General features: G+C 38.4%; 1 protein-coding gene across 6 annotated transcripts in view; it reads right to left on the bottom strand.

Annotated features, from left to right (window-relative positions):
- PTPN13 (protein tyrosine phosphatase non-receptor type 13) overlaps positions 1-19,036 on the bottom strand; it is a 195,390-nt gene that overhangs the window by 55,526 nt on the left and 120,828 nt on the right. For 4 of the 6 annotated variants that reach the window (XM_036259635.1, XM_036259641.1, XM_036259648.1 and 1 more), the window contains 4 exons: positions 10,685-10,847; positions 5,982-6,399; positions 5,736-5,830; positions 4,401-4,457 (listed from right to left, as the gene is read on the bottom strand). In XM_036259635.1, the coding sequence (XP_036115528.1) occupies positions 4,401-4,457; positions 5,736-5,830; positions 5,982-6,399; positions 10,685-10,847 (733 nt within the window). The remainder of the gene's footprint in view (positions 1-4,400; positions 4,458-5,735; positions 5,831-5,981; positions 6,400-10,684; positions 10,848-19,036) is intronic. The other 2 variants (XM_036259668.1, XM_036259661.1) reach the window with 1 other exon arrangement.

The raw sequence follows: 19,036 nt of genomic DNA, 5'->3' as shown, positions 1-19,036 counted from the left end.
CCAGAAATAAAGACGACTTCAAGGAAATGGGGCAGGATTTTAGTAAGTGGATTACAGAGATGGGTATACAGCAACAAATATGGCATTAGCGAAAGTTGAGATGGAAATCAGGCAGAAAGTGTTCTGGGGAAATGCCACAGATCAGTTTGGCTAGAGTACAAGACTCGAGTGGGGCGGAGTTGAATATTCTTTTGGAAAAAGGAAGCCTTGCTGACCCATTCTCTTTCTGATATCCTCCCCTGACCGCCCAGTCTTCCTCCATCTAAAGTGGCTTATTAATGTGGGGACAGAGGAAGGAAAAATGTGGTGTGCAACTACATGTCACTAGTACTCTGCACATGCCAAGTTTTTATTTATCTTTGTATTCTATTTACGCAGATGTTCAAATACTCTTCCACTGGTTTAAAAAAGAGGGAGGAGGCAGTATCTGAGGGTATATGATACATGACAATTAAATTTAAAGGTATTTATGGAATTCAATGAGGACTGAATAGGACTATGAATCTCTGAAAGTGAGGTAGCTAGATATTTCAAATACCAAAATATTTGAGTCAATTACTACAAGGAAGCAAGTATTAATATTCAAGGAGTACTTATATTTAAATCCTTAAAAAATTTTTTTCCCCATTAATGTACTCTATGATTCGGCAAATTCTGCAAATATTTCAAAGTGAAAAAAGCCTCAACTTAAAATTTCCACTTCTCTGATAATACATGCTGTATTATCATGTCAGTAACTAAGTAATTATCAGTGTCATTCTCAATAATGTTTTCCTGGAACAGATCTTAATAAATGCATAATATAGAATAGAATGTATACCCTCTCTGCATTAGAGACTGCTGTTCCAACGTTGCCTTTCTCTCTCACAAGGTTCACGTGGATATCTATGGTCCCTAACTAGAACCAACCGTAGGTTCTAATGATAGATGTATCTGTGAGAAAACTAATTGAATTTCCCAGTAGGATCATATATCTAATAAGTCCAAAGTCATACAGGGTGGGGCAAAAGTAAGTTTACAGTTGTTTGTACAGAAAATAATGCAATAATTAATAAGTAATAATACAGAAACAAACCGTTTCACATACAACTGTAAACCTACTTTTGCTCCACCCTGTATAATCAATGTAAGTATGAGTAAACAATTTTTTTTTCAAGAACAACTAATTTCTTGGTTATAGATATAGACCCTTGTCAATTATAGGGCAGCTCCATGCCATTGATTCTAAGATTAACTGGACTACAGGTAGAGAAGGCCCTGGATAAATCCATCACTCACCCGAGGGAAAAGGACCCACTTCAAATCCAGTGAAAATGGGTCAGTAGCACCATATTGGTATGAAAACAAAGGGAAGTATTTTTCATTGTTATACTGCTAATATAATAACTGCCCCAGTGGTAGGTAACTGCCCCAGTGGTAGAGGATCTTAATGGAAACTTTGGTGTTTTATTTCTGTGCCAGTACTAAACAGCTAAGTGTTTTGGGCCACATAACATCTTGGGAACTTGATCAGCTCATCCATAAAATGAAAATACTTGGTTTAGATCAACTTTTAAGTTCCATTCGGTCAAGGGTTTAGCTGATTTTATTTTTCACTTTTAGTTAATTTCCACATCTGCTGAATTCTTTGTAAGCACTTTGGACTTTTATCTTTATTATAATTTTCAACTTTGTATACATTCTAATTAAACTGTAGTGGAAAAAAAAACTAGCATTTAAAATTACATTGGTACTTGACATCTGAGTAAACAAAGTGTTTTAAAATATTCTGTTTGTACATTTTATTTCTTGGAATTAAGATTCCCATAAAAATAATATTCAGTTTTAAAATCAGGGAGAAAAAAGAGCTTACTTTACTGTCTGTACCAAGTTCCTCTGCACGAGAATAACCTCTTTCACATGGCATTTTGTTTTTTGCATTTTGTTTTTGTTGAGAGTGTTTGACCCCATTTTTGTGGTTTGGACAGGAAGGAAGGTGACAAATCTAGATAAAAGTAACTTTTCAATTATATAAAAATCCTGAATTAAAGTAAAATGAGAAACACTGAAAGATAAGTTTACACAATTCCTACAAAAGTTCTACATTTTTGTTTTTACTATCTTAGGAAGAAATATTGTAAGTGTGTTGTTTGAAAGGTTAAGCAACCTTATTTATTTATTTATTTATTTATTTATTTATTTATTTATGAAATTACAATAAAAAAAATTGGAATCCTTTCCATATCTGTTTCATGAGATTAGAAGATTCATGCCTTTTTAATCTTCTCTTTCAAGGTTCACCTTCTTTGAGGGTTTCTGAAAGTTGTAAAAGGTTAAGATTAAATTTTATCTGTTGGTCTTTCTATTAGGTGATGAATAACTTAATATTAATTGATGCTCATTTCTAATTTTCTTCTAATAATCTTGACCAGCAAGGAAGAGCACTGAAGTTAGAATAAGAAGTCATATATTTGATTCATGGGCAAGTACTTAACTTTTTATCAGTTACTTTATTTGGAAAAACATTTGCCATGGTTTATTATAAGAAAACTCTATTCTCAGCAGAGCACTAATTCAGGGTTAATGGGCAGACCCAGAGAGAACCTGAAGGAGCCACAGATGTGCCTGCAAGGCAACTGGGGCACATCCATCGGAAGGCGGATCGACCCTTCTTTATAGGGACGGGGGGGAAAATGATGTTTCTAAAGGTTTAAACAGAGAAACTACCCACATGCTGCTCATGTGGTATCCAGTGTAAATTCATACTCTTTTCCACCAGAAGCTAGGTCAAAACACATTTCAATTTCTTATCCTTGAATAAATTATTATACAGCTTCTTCGCTGGTAGAAATAATACCAAGAATATAATCAGGCATTACCATGCTAGGAGACAGTTTGAAGAGTGGATTAGAGTGCATGCTCTGGAAACAGACCTCCTATGTTCAAGTCCTGCCACAGGCACTTGCTAGCTCCATGCTCCTGTGTAATTCAGCCTCTCTATGGTTTGGTTTCTCATTTGTGAAAAGGAAATGATATTAGCACCCAACTCATAGGGTTATTGTGGAGATTAAATGAGAGCTGAACAGCAAGTGTTTGGTACATAGTAAGCACTCAACAGCTGTTGGTCAGTGATTACCACCATTATAGACATTTTAATAATTGAGCTCTTTAGGCACATGGATATTCTAAATTCAGTCCATGTAGGACACTTGATCATCATAAAGATATAAGGGTCTTAGTAACTTGGGCCCAAGTATAAGTTCACTAACTTTTTCTTTAATGATATGCCCTCAGATTTTTCAAGATTGATATATATTTTTAAACAATATGATAAAATCCTACATTTGCTTTAAGTATTTAAGATATTGTGTGTATTTTTACATTATGACACAATTTTACTTCCAAGGAAAATTTTCCTCTCTCAAAGACCTGGTATGTGTATTTCATTTCTATTAGAGAATGAGAATTATAGAAAATAGCACTCTGGTGTTTGACCTACAAAAACAACACTTTCATACGGTTCAGTCTGTTCTTATGCCTTCAGTTTTGCCTTGGTTCTCAGGCAAATTAGAACTAAACTTAAAGCTTCATCAAGTTTAAATATATTAAAACATTTGCTTCTTTCTCATCAGATTTCTTATTTCAACTTCAAGAGTTTGAGGGTAAGACTGAAGTATTTTTGAAGGCAAGTTGTGTATGCATAGTAAAACGTTCTTTCTACCCATGAAAGAGCAAGTAAAATAATATCCATGAAAGTATTTTGTAACTTAATTTCTAAAAATTGTGAATCCGCTGATTTTGAAGTCACTGCACAAAGTTTCTTCCCATAACTTTGTTTCTAACTAGACTTCTAAAGTATAAATCTCAACATTTTAAGTCTTCAAATTCTTCCCCTAATACTTAGGATAAGACTCACAGCTAGTCCCTGTTTACTTCTTGAGCTTCAACCTAGTCCTCACCTGCCTCCACGCTGAGATTCTTGCAGTTCCCCGAATCTACCTTTTCACACGTCTCCATGTCTCTGACCATACTATGCCCTTGGTCTGGAATGCTCACCCTCACCAATCTACCTGAATTAATCATTTTATTTCAAGATTCAGCTCAAGCATGTCTTTAAAATCACCATCTCAGTTAAAACTCTTTCTAATCAAAACTCTCTCGCGCCTGAATTATCTTAGCTTCCCAATCAGTGTCCATAACTTTACTTTGTCATTTGTCTAGTTTATCAACATCAGCCTAAATTACAGGTCCTATCACACCACTATGATGTTGCAAAACACAGTTTTCCTTTGACTCCAATGTAAGGCCTAAAATCCTTGGCATGAATTTGGAGATGCTTCATTATGAAGTTTAAGATCAGCTCATAAGGTACAAAGACAAGATATGATTGAAAGGAGGGGAAAAACATGTTATAAACCTACCATTTTCTTTTAAGGGTACTTGGGATGAAGAATTTCCAGAACTATGCAAAGTCATTCCTGTGATATAAATTAAATTATTAGACAGTTTATAAAATGATCATATACTAGATATAGAAGTGATTTCTTCTGATAAATTCATAAAAAGCAATAAAACATTAAGGTAGCAACATTTTCTTTTATTTATACTCAGAAAAATGTCTTCCCACAATGGGTTTATTTACTATTTTTAATGTGGAAGTTAAGCATATTAACTTGTTTTGCAGAATAAATTTAAACACAAATGTATCCTTTCTGACAATGACATTTTGATATGCCACATATGAAATGATGAAACTGAAATGAGTTTTAAAAACATTTGCTCAAATGTTAAAAGAAAATGCAATATTTAATAAGAACAAATAATCTGAATAAAAAAATGTAGAAAATAAATTTTCTTTCATGAATGACGTTTATCTGTGTTTGTCTATGGAATATTTACTACTCTACATCTGAGATATGATGGATTTTATGTAGGCCAAAGCCTTCCTAATGAAAAAGCTTAGACTCTCTAAGAGATCCCATTAGTGATGGTACTTCGAAGTGTTTTCTAAAAGACTGAATCAGTGTCTTAAGCTATTTTTAACATATAAGGTGACCAAAATCTTGCCTTTTCTCTGTTTAAAGTTTTTTTTTTAACCCATTAAATTAAAATTGATGATAGTATATTAATAAAGTAATGTTGCTTTCCATAAATATTTATCAACTATAATGTAGAGTTCTTTTCTGACTTCACTTCACATATTCCCAATCCAATTACAGGATGAGAAAATACCGCTTTCTAACTTTATGGAATCAGAGTTAAATGATCAAACTCTGACCTCTCGATCATTAGTATTACTTGGTGAGCAGCAGCAGAAGAGGGTTACTCTCGTTTCCCTTTTGTCTCCCCAGCCATTTCCTATTTTGAGCAATCTTTTGGACCTTTGTGCTTAAATATCTACTCTTCTGAAAGCTCAGTTCTGCGCATGTCCCTTTGAAGATGGAAACCTGAGCTATTTATCTTGGAAGGACATCCAAAGCTATGGGTTCCTTGTCTGGGTTCTCCTGCTAAGACAGCTTTTAATTGCCACCACAAGAAAGCTAACTGATGGTCTGTGTCACGGAGCAATCACTTGTTAAATCATTTTTTTATTTGACTTGGTGCATTGTAAGTAGCCTAAAATTTTGTATTCACAAATAGTTTTGGCAGTTAGGACATAGAACCAAAAATAATTTCTTGGTGAAATACATGATCTCATTTACTTCGCTATGAGCACCAGCGATGGGGAGAAAGAAGGTAAGCTTGTTCATGCTGACCTATAACATATGCTTGACCAGGGTCTTCAAAAGGTGAGTCTGATTCCTGTTTCCTCCTTTCAGGACTTCTATTTAAACTTGCAACAGACCTTGAACTAAAGAGGGAAAAGGAAGGTAGGAGGGGGTAGTGTCAATGTAAAAAAAAATTTAAAAATGGTGAAAATAATAAAACGTCAAAACAAAAATAAATGTATGAAATGTAGAATTTACAAATATGTAGTTTGGGTTAGTTAATTATGGTCTTACTTATTAAGTTTTGTGACTCCTGCCAAAGATTCTGTATCAGATCTCGCCATCTGGTGAAATGATTTTCCTACCAACTCCGCAATGGATTGTGATGGGGATTCCATGTTAACAATGACATTTTTCCGATGAGGATAGAGAGAGGCCTGACTGAGATCATGGTATGATTTACTCATCTCTCTAGGCTTTTCCTCCCATGAAGCTTTGCCACTCTTCTCCTTTGTACTTTTTTGCAAGGGCTGGTAAAGCGACAGCTCTGAGCAGGATAGCCTCTTCAGAATCTCAGCTTGGACTGACAGAGGTCGAACGGCAAGTTTGTTCAGGGTGCTGCTGGCCAGACTGCCAGTGCTGATTGCTCGTCCCATATTAAATCCTCTAACGGACTCCGCTTGGAGATTCAGGCTCCTAAACGAAGCTCTCTCTACAAGGAAATAGGATTGCTTTACACGATGGAAACACTGCAGTACCTTTAGGAGAAGAGTTATTTTAATAAACAAAATACAGCATGCAGTTTCTAATTATCTTGATTGCCAGCATAAGTAGAAAGCTTTCAAAGTGTGGCAATCCAGGGTTTTAAGAGGAGGTGGAAGGTCTTGGCTTTCATACCATCTCTCCATCCTTGCAGCTTTCTCCCATCCAGGGCTTGGTCAGCATTTCCTACTTCATCTAATGATTCCCTTGGAGCCAATAATGTTTGGCTTCAGGTTTGCTGACCCCAAATTCCCAATTATGGGTTTCCTTTAGAAACGGGAATGACATTTGACAGAAAATTTCAACCCTACTAGTGTGTCTGCTCAAACACCAGCAAACCAAGGATGGGGAGAGAGAAAGGGGAACCTGGAGAGGCCAACAGGGTGAGATCATGCCTGGAAAAGAAGCTGTGTAGAGGAGTTTTGTCCAGAGAAAAAGTTCTTGATTATTACATTTTTAAAAGCTTATGGCAGATTGTGGTGTTGGTTTCACAACTCTAAATATACTAAAAACTGAATTGTACACTTTAAGCGGGTAAATCGTATGGAATGTGAATTATATATCTCAATAAAACTGTTAGCAAAAAAAAGGCTTTATGGTAAATTACTTTTGTTATTATATTACTATGCCAATCCCACCATCCAACCTTTGTTGACGTTTTATGATTTAAATGAGGCACAGGAACCATGGGAGAATCAAATAGTACTTGTCTTCTCTCTCTTGGTTTCTGTTAATTAATGTGATCAAGGAGCTGGGGTTGTCTTCATGTTTAAATTCATTTCACTGCTAAGTACACATCCAAAATCTTCTTTTAGAGGTTAAACTTAGAGAACCTTATAACAAATGCTTGGCTATTCTATTTTGGAGAACCAATGTCATGGAAGTATTTGAACATTTGAGGCTATTAACAAAAGCATTGCATCACAGAATTTTTGCATCAAAACCCTTCCATGATTTAGTTGTTCATACATTAGTAATCCACACCACAAGCACCCCATTTACCACCTCCTATGTGAATGACCAACCCTGTGTTGCACTCTAAGGAATACAGCTTGACTACTATGCAACAGCTGTGAAACTTCCTTTTAAAAAGAAAACATCAACTGTTGCTGACTCAGATCTTTAGATTGTTTCATTATCTTCTAATTCCTAGGGAGATTAATAATAAATATTTCATCTCAGGTATAAACAGATAGGAAAACATTGAAGGTTTCTAATATTCATGTATCAGGATGAAGTTTAAATGAACATGTCTCATTATCACCAGAAAAATTCAATGTTCTTTTTCTGAAGTAGAAGTTAAAACAAGATAAAGAAAGAAAAAGACTTTGGTTTAAAAATTCCCAGAATGACTTTTAGCCTAAAACACAATTTTTATTAGAGCACAAGGCATTTCTATTTTCTTTAATAAAAGACACAAAACCGAGTCTTACACAGATTCAATTACCAGGAAATACCTTTACATTCAATAGATTCTTCACCCTTAGGGCAAATGCAGACCAAACTTTGGCAGAAATAGGGGCAGCCAGTTCAGTTTAGGATATATCTCTTTTATAAACATCAAGGATTTGCTATTCATATCCACTAATATCCTATCCCTGGGTAGGACTTAAAATATTGCACATATTTATGGGATGGGATCATAAACCATCCAGTTACCTATTGATTTTCACCTGGAAAAAACTCTTAGTGTAGCCAGGATGGGATAAAACATTAGAATGAGTCTACATCCTAATGTAATGTTCAAGCCTTGAACTCACAGGCTTGCTCGTTTCACACTCAGTCTGCACTCCACACTGCCTGTTCCTTGTGCTCCTGTTCGGTCCCTGTTCCTGTTCTGTAATCCTTATGGTCAGCTCGACTGTATGCTCTCGGGAGGAGAGGGACTTCAGTTATTTGTTTCCCACAGCAGCTAGCATGGTGTGGACAAGTAGTAAGTGCTTAATAGATGATTATCAACCTTAATTTAATTCCAGGCAAATTAGTTCTTAGGAAGCTCACCAAAATAGAAAGATTATTGGATTAGGATCGAAGAGATCAGGGTTCCAGCCTTGCTTGACCACGAACTCTCAGGTTAGGTGAGACACTACCTTCTCTGAACCTGTCTCCTCACCAGTAAAATTTCGGACTTATTGGCCTCTAAGGTTCTTTCTGGCACCAAAATTCTATAACTTTAAAGAAGTAACATACATTTGTTAGCCTTCAACATCCTATAGAAAACATCAGTTATTGTCACTTGTCTAGTACAGATAGTTATGTGGGCAGGCAGTTACTTCTAAGCCAATTCTAACCAGAAAATAATTCCTTTGATGGTTTAACAAAATCTGGGGGAAAATGTAGATAATACCACCCTAAAATGCTTTCACATATAAGTTCAAGGATCCATAGCTGTTGTGTTCCTAGGGCAAATCTGTGAGATACAGGGAGCAGTCCCACTTCATGGATGAAGAAACTGAGACTCCAAGAAATCACTTATTTTCCTAAGGTCATACTACTCCTACTACTCCTACTCCTAGTAGTAGTAGTAGCAGTAGCAGTAAAACAATGTTGATGATGATCATAATAATATGAAATATTTATTCAACATGTACACTATGCCAGGCAATTTTAAAGTACTTTACAGTATGTTCATCTCAGAACAACCTAGCGATATGGGTATTGTCATTATGATAATCATTTTATAGACGGGGAACTAAACCAGAGAGTTTCAGTAGTATGCCAAGATTCAGAACTTATAGGTAATAGAGTTGAGGCTTGAACTCTGGCATCTGGCTCCATAGTTCATGATCTATATTGTTAAGATCTATACTATATTGTTCTTCAGTATAAGACATGTTGAGGATGAAAGGCTAGCTTCACAGTTTGTCTTCTGACTCTTTTTTACTATAGCATACTATATCACATCTATAACGATGAAACCTTCAATTGTTCAATTCTGGTTTGTACCGAACAGAATATAAATCCAAGTAGAAATATGAATAGTCCTAATAAGTTTGATATTGTACTTTACTTTGAAAATATATAAGAGCACATAAATTTTTTAGCAGAGCAAAGCAGGGAAAGAAAAAAACTAATGAGATGATAGCAGTAGTTATCATATTTTAGCATGCATAAACATCATTACTGAGGGAAGCCTGTTAAAATACAGATTCCAGGAACCTAATGTCCAAAGATTAAGATTCACCACGTTTCAGGTAGGTTTCTGGAATCTTCATTTTTAATAAGCAAACGGCCCCTACCACTTGATTTCGAAAAGCCGAGAAACATCTATTCATAGGTTGCATCACCCCATTTTGATCCCACAGGGAATATAATTTCTGTAAGACTTCAGGATGTGAGAAAGTTTGGATAAAGAATTCATAGGGCTCTGTTGTGCAAGGTCATGAGTGCTTAAATTTTTAAAGTCTCCAGAGTGTTTAACTTAAAGTCTACAACAATATACTATGCAGAATGAGATTTTGTATAACTTTAATTTCTATATATGATCTTGCAAAGTAACCTTTAAATATTTCGGTTCTGACTGAGATATTCTTTTGGAACTGAATTAGTTTCTCCTGCTAGTTCCTTTTCAAAAGAAACTGAAACCACTCTCCTGACCATGTATACTGAGTACTGTGGTTATTCACCTCAGTCTCAGAACACGGACACACCCAAGTAAAACTAACAGGTGAGAAATGTGCCACCCCCCAGCCCCTGCCCTGTTTCCCATGTTCTTTCCCTCATCTGGAAAGCCTGTCCATTTATTTTCAATCTATTTAATTATTTTTGTCCTTAAAAATTCCAGTTAAAGTGCCACCACTTAAGACCCCTTGTCTCTGATCTCCCTCTCCTCTGGTGGTGATCACAGTTTGTATGATTTAATCCGGTATTCAAACCTTGACGCCCCTATTGTGTAATAGTTGTTTCATGCGTATTAGTCTTCCCTTCCCAAATAGTACTTAGGTTTACTATGGGTAGAAAATATAAGCCAAACTTTTATGACATTTACATCAGCTACCTTAATGATAAGCACAAAACAGACATTTCAACATGTATTCCCTGACTGATCTGGGGTGTTGTTTTCAAAATGAACGTGAAGTTGAAATCTCGGCTTCATTTTGACACCTTTGTAAACTAGTCATTTGACATCTACATATCTTGTAATTTTCATCCTAAACATGGAAGTTATTTTAAAGCTTATGGCAAACACCATGCATATACCCTGGAGTCGTCTGCCGTAGTTAGCGTCTCCTTACCAATATCTTGGGCATCCTGGTTGCTCTGTCTTGCTCTCATCTGCAGCTGGAACTTATGCTGGGAGGAGCAGAGATGCAGCAGGTACTGGCACACCTTACTGTTGTCTGTCTGGAAGGCATGCTTTATTCCATCGGATGTATTCTGCAATGTGATTTTCTTCTTCTACGATATTAATCAGGGGCATTAATAATTAGGACATTTTCCAGTCACTTTATTACATGACTAAATTCTATGAACAATAATTAATATGTAAATATTTTTATTTCACATTATTAGGCATAAATATTCCTTGACTTACATTTAATACAAGTATAGAAAAATATAAACCTGTATTATTACAAATTCAGAAAATAAATGAAATTAGTATTATTGACCACTTTCAGAAATTACAGTCTAAATCAGACTGTACACCAGCCATCAGCAAGGAAAACAGGTCCCTTAATGAGATGGTTGATATTTTTCATTTACTGCAATGTTTACAAGCACCAAACCTATTTGAAACAGAACGTACAAGAAATATATGTTCCATTCTCTTGGATAAAAAAAAATGAAGTTCAACAAAAATTAATTTATCAATATATAATAACAGGAGTTGTGATTAGGTCAAGAATAATGTTAGTGGTATGAAGGCTGGAATGGAAGCTTGGGAATGTTGCAAGAAAATTCTGGAATGGAGAGACACTGGATAACAAAACTGCTGGGCTGAAAAATGAACACATCAGTATTTAGAGACAGTGATTCTGGCCAAATTCAGAGAAAGAATAAGAACCACAAATTAGTCTTATCTCCCTGATGTTTCTTGAAAACCCAATCTCTTTTGTGTAAGAGGGCATCCCAAAATGTTGCAACCTACATGGTGAGGTTTGAAGGTGATCTGTGTGCCTTAAATGACTAGCATTCCAAATGCCAGGATCTAAGACTAATGTCTGCAGAACTGCTTAAGCCCAGTTAGATTCTACACTAGCTCTTGGCTTCTTGCATGGTGCAAATTCTTCTCCCTATTTCATGTCCCTTGTTTTTGCTTCAAATGCAGAAATAAGCACAGAAAAGTCAAATTTGGTAGGCTCACAAAAGATACAATTAACAGAGTATTACTTAAACTTCATTCATGCAGGTGACATTTTCATAATTTCTGGTCTTGTTTATAAATTCTTATATTGACTTTACTTACATAAATTCACTTGAAGAAACTTTATATCACAACTGTAAATAAAAAGCCAGTACCACTTGCTATACATAGAATTCAGCTATAAAAATATGAAATCAATGCAATAAAAACAAAATAAGATGTTGTTGTCAATGAACTCTCTGGGGCCCTGTTCTCTTTGTTAAAAAAGAAAACCATCATTCCAAGATGACTGCAGGGTAGATGGAAGCTACACTCACCTGCTCTCAGCCCCAAATCAAATTTACAGTTAAAATATAAAACAATCAATCTCAACAAACAACTGAAGGCTAGCTGAACTGAAATAATATAACCAAAGATTTACAGAAGCCACATAGAGACTGGTAAGAAGGGTGGAGATGTGGAAAGGGCTAGCTCCCATACCCAGGTGCGGGGCTGAGAAGACAGGGGGATTTCTCAGCTGCAAAACTCCCTCTCCACAGGAACATGGGGTCACAACTCCACCCAAGGTTCCCCAACTCGGAGCAACAGAGATGGAAAGAGGAGCCCACATAGCATCTGGTGGTGAAAACCAGGGGGATTCAGTCCACCTGGGAAAGAAGGGAGTCTGCTAGAGACCTAGACACACCCTTCCCAGGTTCAAGCACTCTTATTGTTATAGCACCAGCCTAGGGAGTGCACTGCCCGGTCCTCCAACTACTGGTGACACCACTCTGCCATGCTCAGGTCCTCGGGTCATACAGAGGGGTCTGCTGACTGTGCCCAGCAGGAATATTGGAGTGCTCTTTTTTTGGGGAGGCTCTTGGCAGAGACTCAGATAGTGACTAAGCTGTGGCTTTGGAAAGGGGACAGGTTTCCCTCACCTCGAGTGCAGAGCCAGCATCTACCCCCACAACCCGTTGAATCACTTGGCTGCCCCATCCTGCTGAGTTCAGCCACAGAGAGAAACCAGAGTGCCATGCAGAGCCGGGACTTCTGGTGCGAGTCTCCTGTGGAAGCTTTTGTCTGGGAAACAGATGGGTGGGTAAAGGGTTGTGTGGCAACGTGGGGGCCACTTCTATCTCCCCTGTGAGCTGCACTACCCTGGAAAGGGAAAGAAGTGACTAACCCCCTCCTATAAACTTGCAGGCATAACCTCCAAAGGGCAACTGTTTGGATCTGTTCTTCCAAGTCCCAGATACCGTGCTCCACTGAGCCCAGTGTTGCAGGGGGAAGTGAGAGCTGCTCACAGCTGGAATATTCAGAGTGTGAGTGTCTCGGGGGCTATTGTCTAGGACCAGGACAAAGTGCTTGGTCCCCTTCTGTGGGCTAGACTGGCATCATCCAAAATGGGAGGCTCTTCTGATCTGTCCCTCTGAGTCCAGTGACTGCAAGGCTAAACTTGCTCCTGCAGAGGGGCTGGCTGGCTGCACCCAACCTAAACTTGCAATGAACCCCTCTAGGGGGCACTAGAATTGGAGCCTCTGACAGAGACTGAGTGGTTTGACTCTGAAAAAGGGGCCACTTTCCCATAATTGAGTGCCTGACTAGGTGATGTCCAAGTAGAGGACTCACTAGCCCCATCCTCCCAACCACAATTGCCCTGCACTACCAAACTTGCAGCCTGTGGAAGAGTCTAAGGGTTGTAGCCCACCTGGCCTTTCTTTGGAAGACTCTGGAGGAAGACTGAGCAACCTCAGGGGGAGAAAGAGTGCTGAAAGATAAAGGTGGACCTCAGGGAGCCTTGGTCATTTTAGATTTGCCCCCAGCTCTAAGTTGGAAGAAGATGACCCTTCTACATAGATTGGCCCCTTGCCCACACACACAGGCCCAGTAGATGCAGCCACCAACAGTGAACTGTGTAGTAGCTCCAGACAGGTAGCTTAAGGCTGGTTACACACAATGTATGACACTGACCTGACCCCGCCTAAGTGGTCCGAGAACCAACACAACCATTGGTGGGCTTCAGACCACACCAGAGCTTGATCCAACTAGACACACAAGCAGCACACCCAATGGGAAATTCTGGCAGGTACCAGACCCTGCTGGGAACAACTCTGCCTTGGGGGGCAACCCCTGTACAGCGACTCATACACAGTGATGGAGGATTATCCATACAGTCAGACAGCCTGAAGTGTTCACTCCAACCACAAAAGAGCCAAGAGCATTCAAAACTCAACTACAACAGGAAGGTGCATATAATGCATAAGAAACATTCCTGGAGCACAGAACTCAGGAGATCTGGGAGATGTTGCCACTAAGCCCAGTAAGATATCTTCATCATAAAGCCATTATAGCAAGTTTGAGAGTCATAGCAGATCTACCTAATACATGGAGACAAAATGGGGAGACAAAAAAATGTGCCCCAAAAGAAAGAAAAAGAGAAGTCCACAGAAAAAGAATTAAATGAAATGGAAGCAACCAAAATACCAGATGCAGAGGTTAAATCAATGTTTATAAGAATGTTCAGGGATCTTAGGGGAAGAATAGATTATCTCTGTGAGAACTTAAACAAAGAAATTGTAAGCATTAAAAAAAAAAAAAACCCACAGAAACCATAAAAAAACAACCAGTCAGAAATGATAACATAATATCTGAAGTGAAGAATACACTAGAAGGAATCAACAGCAGGTTTGATGAAGTAGAGAATCAAATCAGTGATTTAGAGGACAAGATAACAGTAAGTGTTCAAGTAGAGCATCAAAAAGAAAAAAAGAATTTAAAAAATGAGGAAAGCCTGCCCAGCTGGTATGGCTCAGTGGATTGAACATCGTCCCATAGACTGATAGTTCCTGGTTCGATTCCCAGTCGGGGCACATGCCCAGGTTGTGAGTTTGATCCCTAGTAGGGGGTGTGCAGGAGGCAGCCGATCAATGTATCTCTCTCACATCAATGTTTCCATTTCTCTCTAAAATAAAAACAATGTCAAGCATAACAACATGCACATCATAGGGGTACCAGAAGAAGAAGAGAGTGAGCAAGGGATTGAGAACCTGTTTGAAGAAATAATGGCTGAAAATTTCCCTAATCTGGTGAAGGAAAAAGTCACACAAGTCCAGGAAGTGCAGAGAGCCTCAATCAAGATGAGCCCAAAGAGGTCCATGCCAAGACATATAATAATTCAAATGACAAAGATTAAAGACAAAGAGAGAACCTTAAAAGCAGCAAGAGAAAAGCAATTAGTATCTACAAAGTACTTCCATAAGACTGTCAGCTGATTTCTTAACAGAAACACTTCAGACTGGAAGGGATTGGCATCAAATATTAATAGTGATTAAAAGTGATTAAAAGCAATGACTTACAACAAACTACTCTATGCAGCAAGGCTATCATTTAAAATGGAAGGCAAAATAAAGAGCCTCCCAGATGGAAAAAAAAGCTAAAGGAATTCACTACCACCAAACCGGTACTGCAAGAAATGTTAAAGGGCCAGCTTTAAGAAAAAGAAATAGAAGAAAAATGGCGGATGAGTGAACGGGGCTACACAGACCGTCTCCCAGAACCAAACTGGAATTACAACTATAACACAGACAAATCGATGGGAAAAACCAACAGAAAAGCAGCTTGCGAGGACCATACAACGATGGACACTGACTCCATCCCGGTAGGATTGCTAAGGCGCGAGACGGGGCTGGAGCCCACGGTCGGCAGCTCGGCAGCGGCCTCAGCTGGGAGCGGCGCCCTCGGGTTACACTCCCAGGCGGCTCCACAGCGCAGCCGGGACAGAGGCTGAAACAGCCACAGCCACTCACCTTGGGCTCTGGCAGAGGGAGGGCAGACTGGACTGGAACTGTGTCGGGACACTCGGGGTTTGGAGGGCTCTCGGAGCTTTGGCTGAGTGCAGCCACTCAGGACGGTGGCCACATTGCTCCTTCCCAGGGCTCTGAGGAGAGGCAGCAGCCCCTCCCTCGGAGATCCAACCCCACCCTGTGGGCCATTGAAGTGTTAATTGAGGCTCACTAACAACCAGCATCTGTCCCACCCTCGTGAAGCCCCTTGGCTGAGCACCAGAGGGAGTTTTTCAATCAACTGACAACCCAAAACTCATCAATTAACCTAGACTGCTAGCCTCCAGGCAAAAAGCTAAAGGATAACAGTACGTTTCCTGGGCTGGCAACTTTAACCAGGAAAGTAAGACTTGACAGTGGTGTTCAACGCGGGTCCTCCCTCGCTCATCTAAACACAGGAGAGGGAGCCACAAACAGCAGAACACCAACACCCACAGGGAGAACTTGACAGGCTCCAAAGCCCACAGTGATAGCTAAAATGGTGAAACACAGAAACAGAAGCCAAATGAAAGAGCAAGCCACCTCCACCGAAGATGAGATCAATGTGGAGCAATTAGGCATGTTAACAGAGCTAGAATTCAGAGCCATGATCTTGAGGAAGCTGAACAGCATGAGTAAGGACATAGAGACACTGAAAATAAGCCAAATGGAAATTAAAAACCAACAAGAAGAGATAAAAAATGACATATCCGAAATGAAAAACACATTGGAAGGTTTAAAAAGCAGAGTAGGGGAAGCTGAGGACCGGATCAGTGAATTAGAAGACAGGGTAGAAAAAATCAACCAATCAGAAAAACAAAAGGAAAAAACTATTAAAAAACAGGAAGACAGCTTAAGAGAACTATGGGACAACTGGAAACGTAATAATATTCGCATCATAGGAGTCCCCGAAGAAGAAGAAAATGAGCAAGGGATAGAGAATATATTCAAAAAAATAGTGAGAGAAAACTTCCCTAATTTGGTGAAGGAAGAAGGCATTCAAGTTCAAGAAGCACAGAGAGTCCCAAGTAAGAAGAACCCAAACAGTCCCACACCAAGACACATAGTAATTAAAATGCCACAAATTAAAGACAAAGAGGGAATCCTAAAAGCAGCAAGAGATAAGCAACAGGTTACCTACAAAGGGAACCCCATAAGGCTCTCAGCTGACTTCTCACAAGAAACACTACAGGCCAGAAGGGAATGGCATGAAGTAATCAAAGTCATGAAAAACAAGAATCTGAATCCAAGACTACTCTACCCAGCAAGGCTATCATTCAAAATAGAAGATCAAATAAAGAGCTTCCCAGACAAAAAAAAAGCTAAGGGAATACATTAGCACCAAACCAGCACTGCAAGAAATGTTAAAAGGACTGCTGTAATTAGCAGTAGAAATGGGAAGAAAAATAGAACCACACTAAACAAAAATGGCAATAAATAAGTACATATCAATCATCACCTTAAACGTAAATGGATTGAATGCTCCCATAAAGAGACACAGAGTAGCTGATTGGATAAGAAAGCATGACTCATCTATATGTTGTTTACAAGAGACCCACCTCTCAACAAAAGACTCACATAGGTTGAAAGTGAAGGGATGGAAAAAAATTTTCCAAGCAAATGGAAAGCAAAAAAAAGCTGGGGTAGCAATTCTCATATCTGATAAAATAGATTTCAAAATGAAGACCATAACTAGAGACAAAGACGGCCACTACATAATATTGAAAGGATCTATCCAACAGGAAGATATAACCTTGATAAACATATATGCACCCAATATAGGAGCACCAAAATATATTAAAAATCTTCTGGAGGACTTCCAAGGAGAAATCGACAACAATACAATCATAGCAGGGGACTTCAACACCCCGTTGACAGCACTGGATAGATCCTCTAGGCAAAAAATTAGCAAGGAAACAGAGACTCTAAATGAAGCACTAGACCAAATGGATTTAATAGATATCTACAGAGAATTACACCCCAAAACTACAGAATACACATTCTTCTCAAGTGCACATGGGACATTCTCAAAGATAGACCACATGATAGGACACAAACTAAATCTCTACAAGTTCAAGAAGATTGAAATCATATCAAGCATCTTCTCAGATCACAATGGCATGAAACTGGAAATCAATTGCAACAAGAACATGCAAAGACATTTCAACACATGGAAGCTAAATAGCATGTTATTAAACAATGAATGGGTCACCGAGGAGATCAAGGAAGAAATCAAAAACTTCCTGGAAACCAATGAAAATGAACACACAACAACACAAAATCTATGGGATGCAGCAAAAGCAGTTCTGAGAGGGAAGTTCATAGCACTACAGGCCTACCTCAAAAAACAAGAAAAATTTCTAATTGACTGTCTCACCTCACAACTTAAAGAATTAGAAAGCAAACAAAAAGAAAACCCCAGAGCAAGTAGAAGGAAGGAAATAGTAAAGATCAGAGCAGAAATATGACATAGAGACCAAAAAAACAATTCAAAGGATCAATGAAACAAAGAGCTGGTTTTTCGAAAAGATAAACAAGATTGATGGACCCTTAGCTAGACTCACCAAGAAACAAAGAAAGAGAACCCAAATACACAAAATCAGAAATGAAAGAGGAGAAGTAACAACCAACACCACGGAAATACAAAAGATCGTTAACAACTACTATGAACAACTATATGGCAACAAATTTGACAATCTCAGCGAAATGGACAAATTTCTAGAAACACACAGTCTCCCAAAACTATTCCCGGAAGAGATAGAAAACTTGAACAGACCAATAACAACTAAGGAAATTGAAGAGGTAATCAAGACTCTCCCAGCAAACAAAAGCCCAGGTCCAGATGCTTTCACGGGGGAGTTTTACCGAACATTCAAAAAAGAACTAACACCCATTCTCCTCAAACTATTTCAAAAAATTCAAGAAGAAGGAAGACTTCCAAACACGTTCTATGAGGCCAGCATAACTCTAATTCCAAAACCAGAAAAAGATACTACAAAGAAAGAAAACTACAGGCCAATATCCCTGATGAACATAGACGCCAAAATCCTGAACAAAATACTAGCAAATCGGATCCAGAAATACATCAAAAAAATTATTCACCATGACCAAGTGGGATTCATTCCAGGGATGCAAGGCTGGTACAATATTCGCAAATCAATAAACGTGATACACCACATAAACAAAATGAAGAATAAAAACCACATGATCATATCAATAGATGCTGAAAAAGCATTCGACAAAATCCAGCATCCATTTCTGATAAAAACGCTCAGCAATGTAGGAATAGAGGGATCATATCTCGACATAATAAAGGCCATATATGAAAGACCTACAGCCAACATCATACTCAATGGACAGAAACTAAAAACATTTCCATTAAGAACAGGAACAAGACAGGGATGTCCACTTTCGCCACTCTTATTTAACATTGTACTGGAAGTCTTAGCCACAGCAATCAGACATGAAGAAAAAATAAA

The sequence above is a fragment of the Molossus molossus genome, unplaced genomic scaffold, assembly GCF_014108415.1.
Source record: "Molossus molossus isolate mMolMol1 unplaced genomic scaffold, mMolMol1.p scaffold_m16_p_1, whole genome shotgun sequence".
Taxonomy (NCBI): Eukaryota; Metazoa; Chordata; class Mammalia; order Chiroptera; family Molossidae; genus Molossus; species Molossus molossus.
The sequence above is the reverse complement of the archived record's forward strand: the minus strand, read 5'-3'. Positions and strand labels throughout refer to the sequence as shown.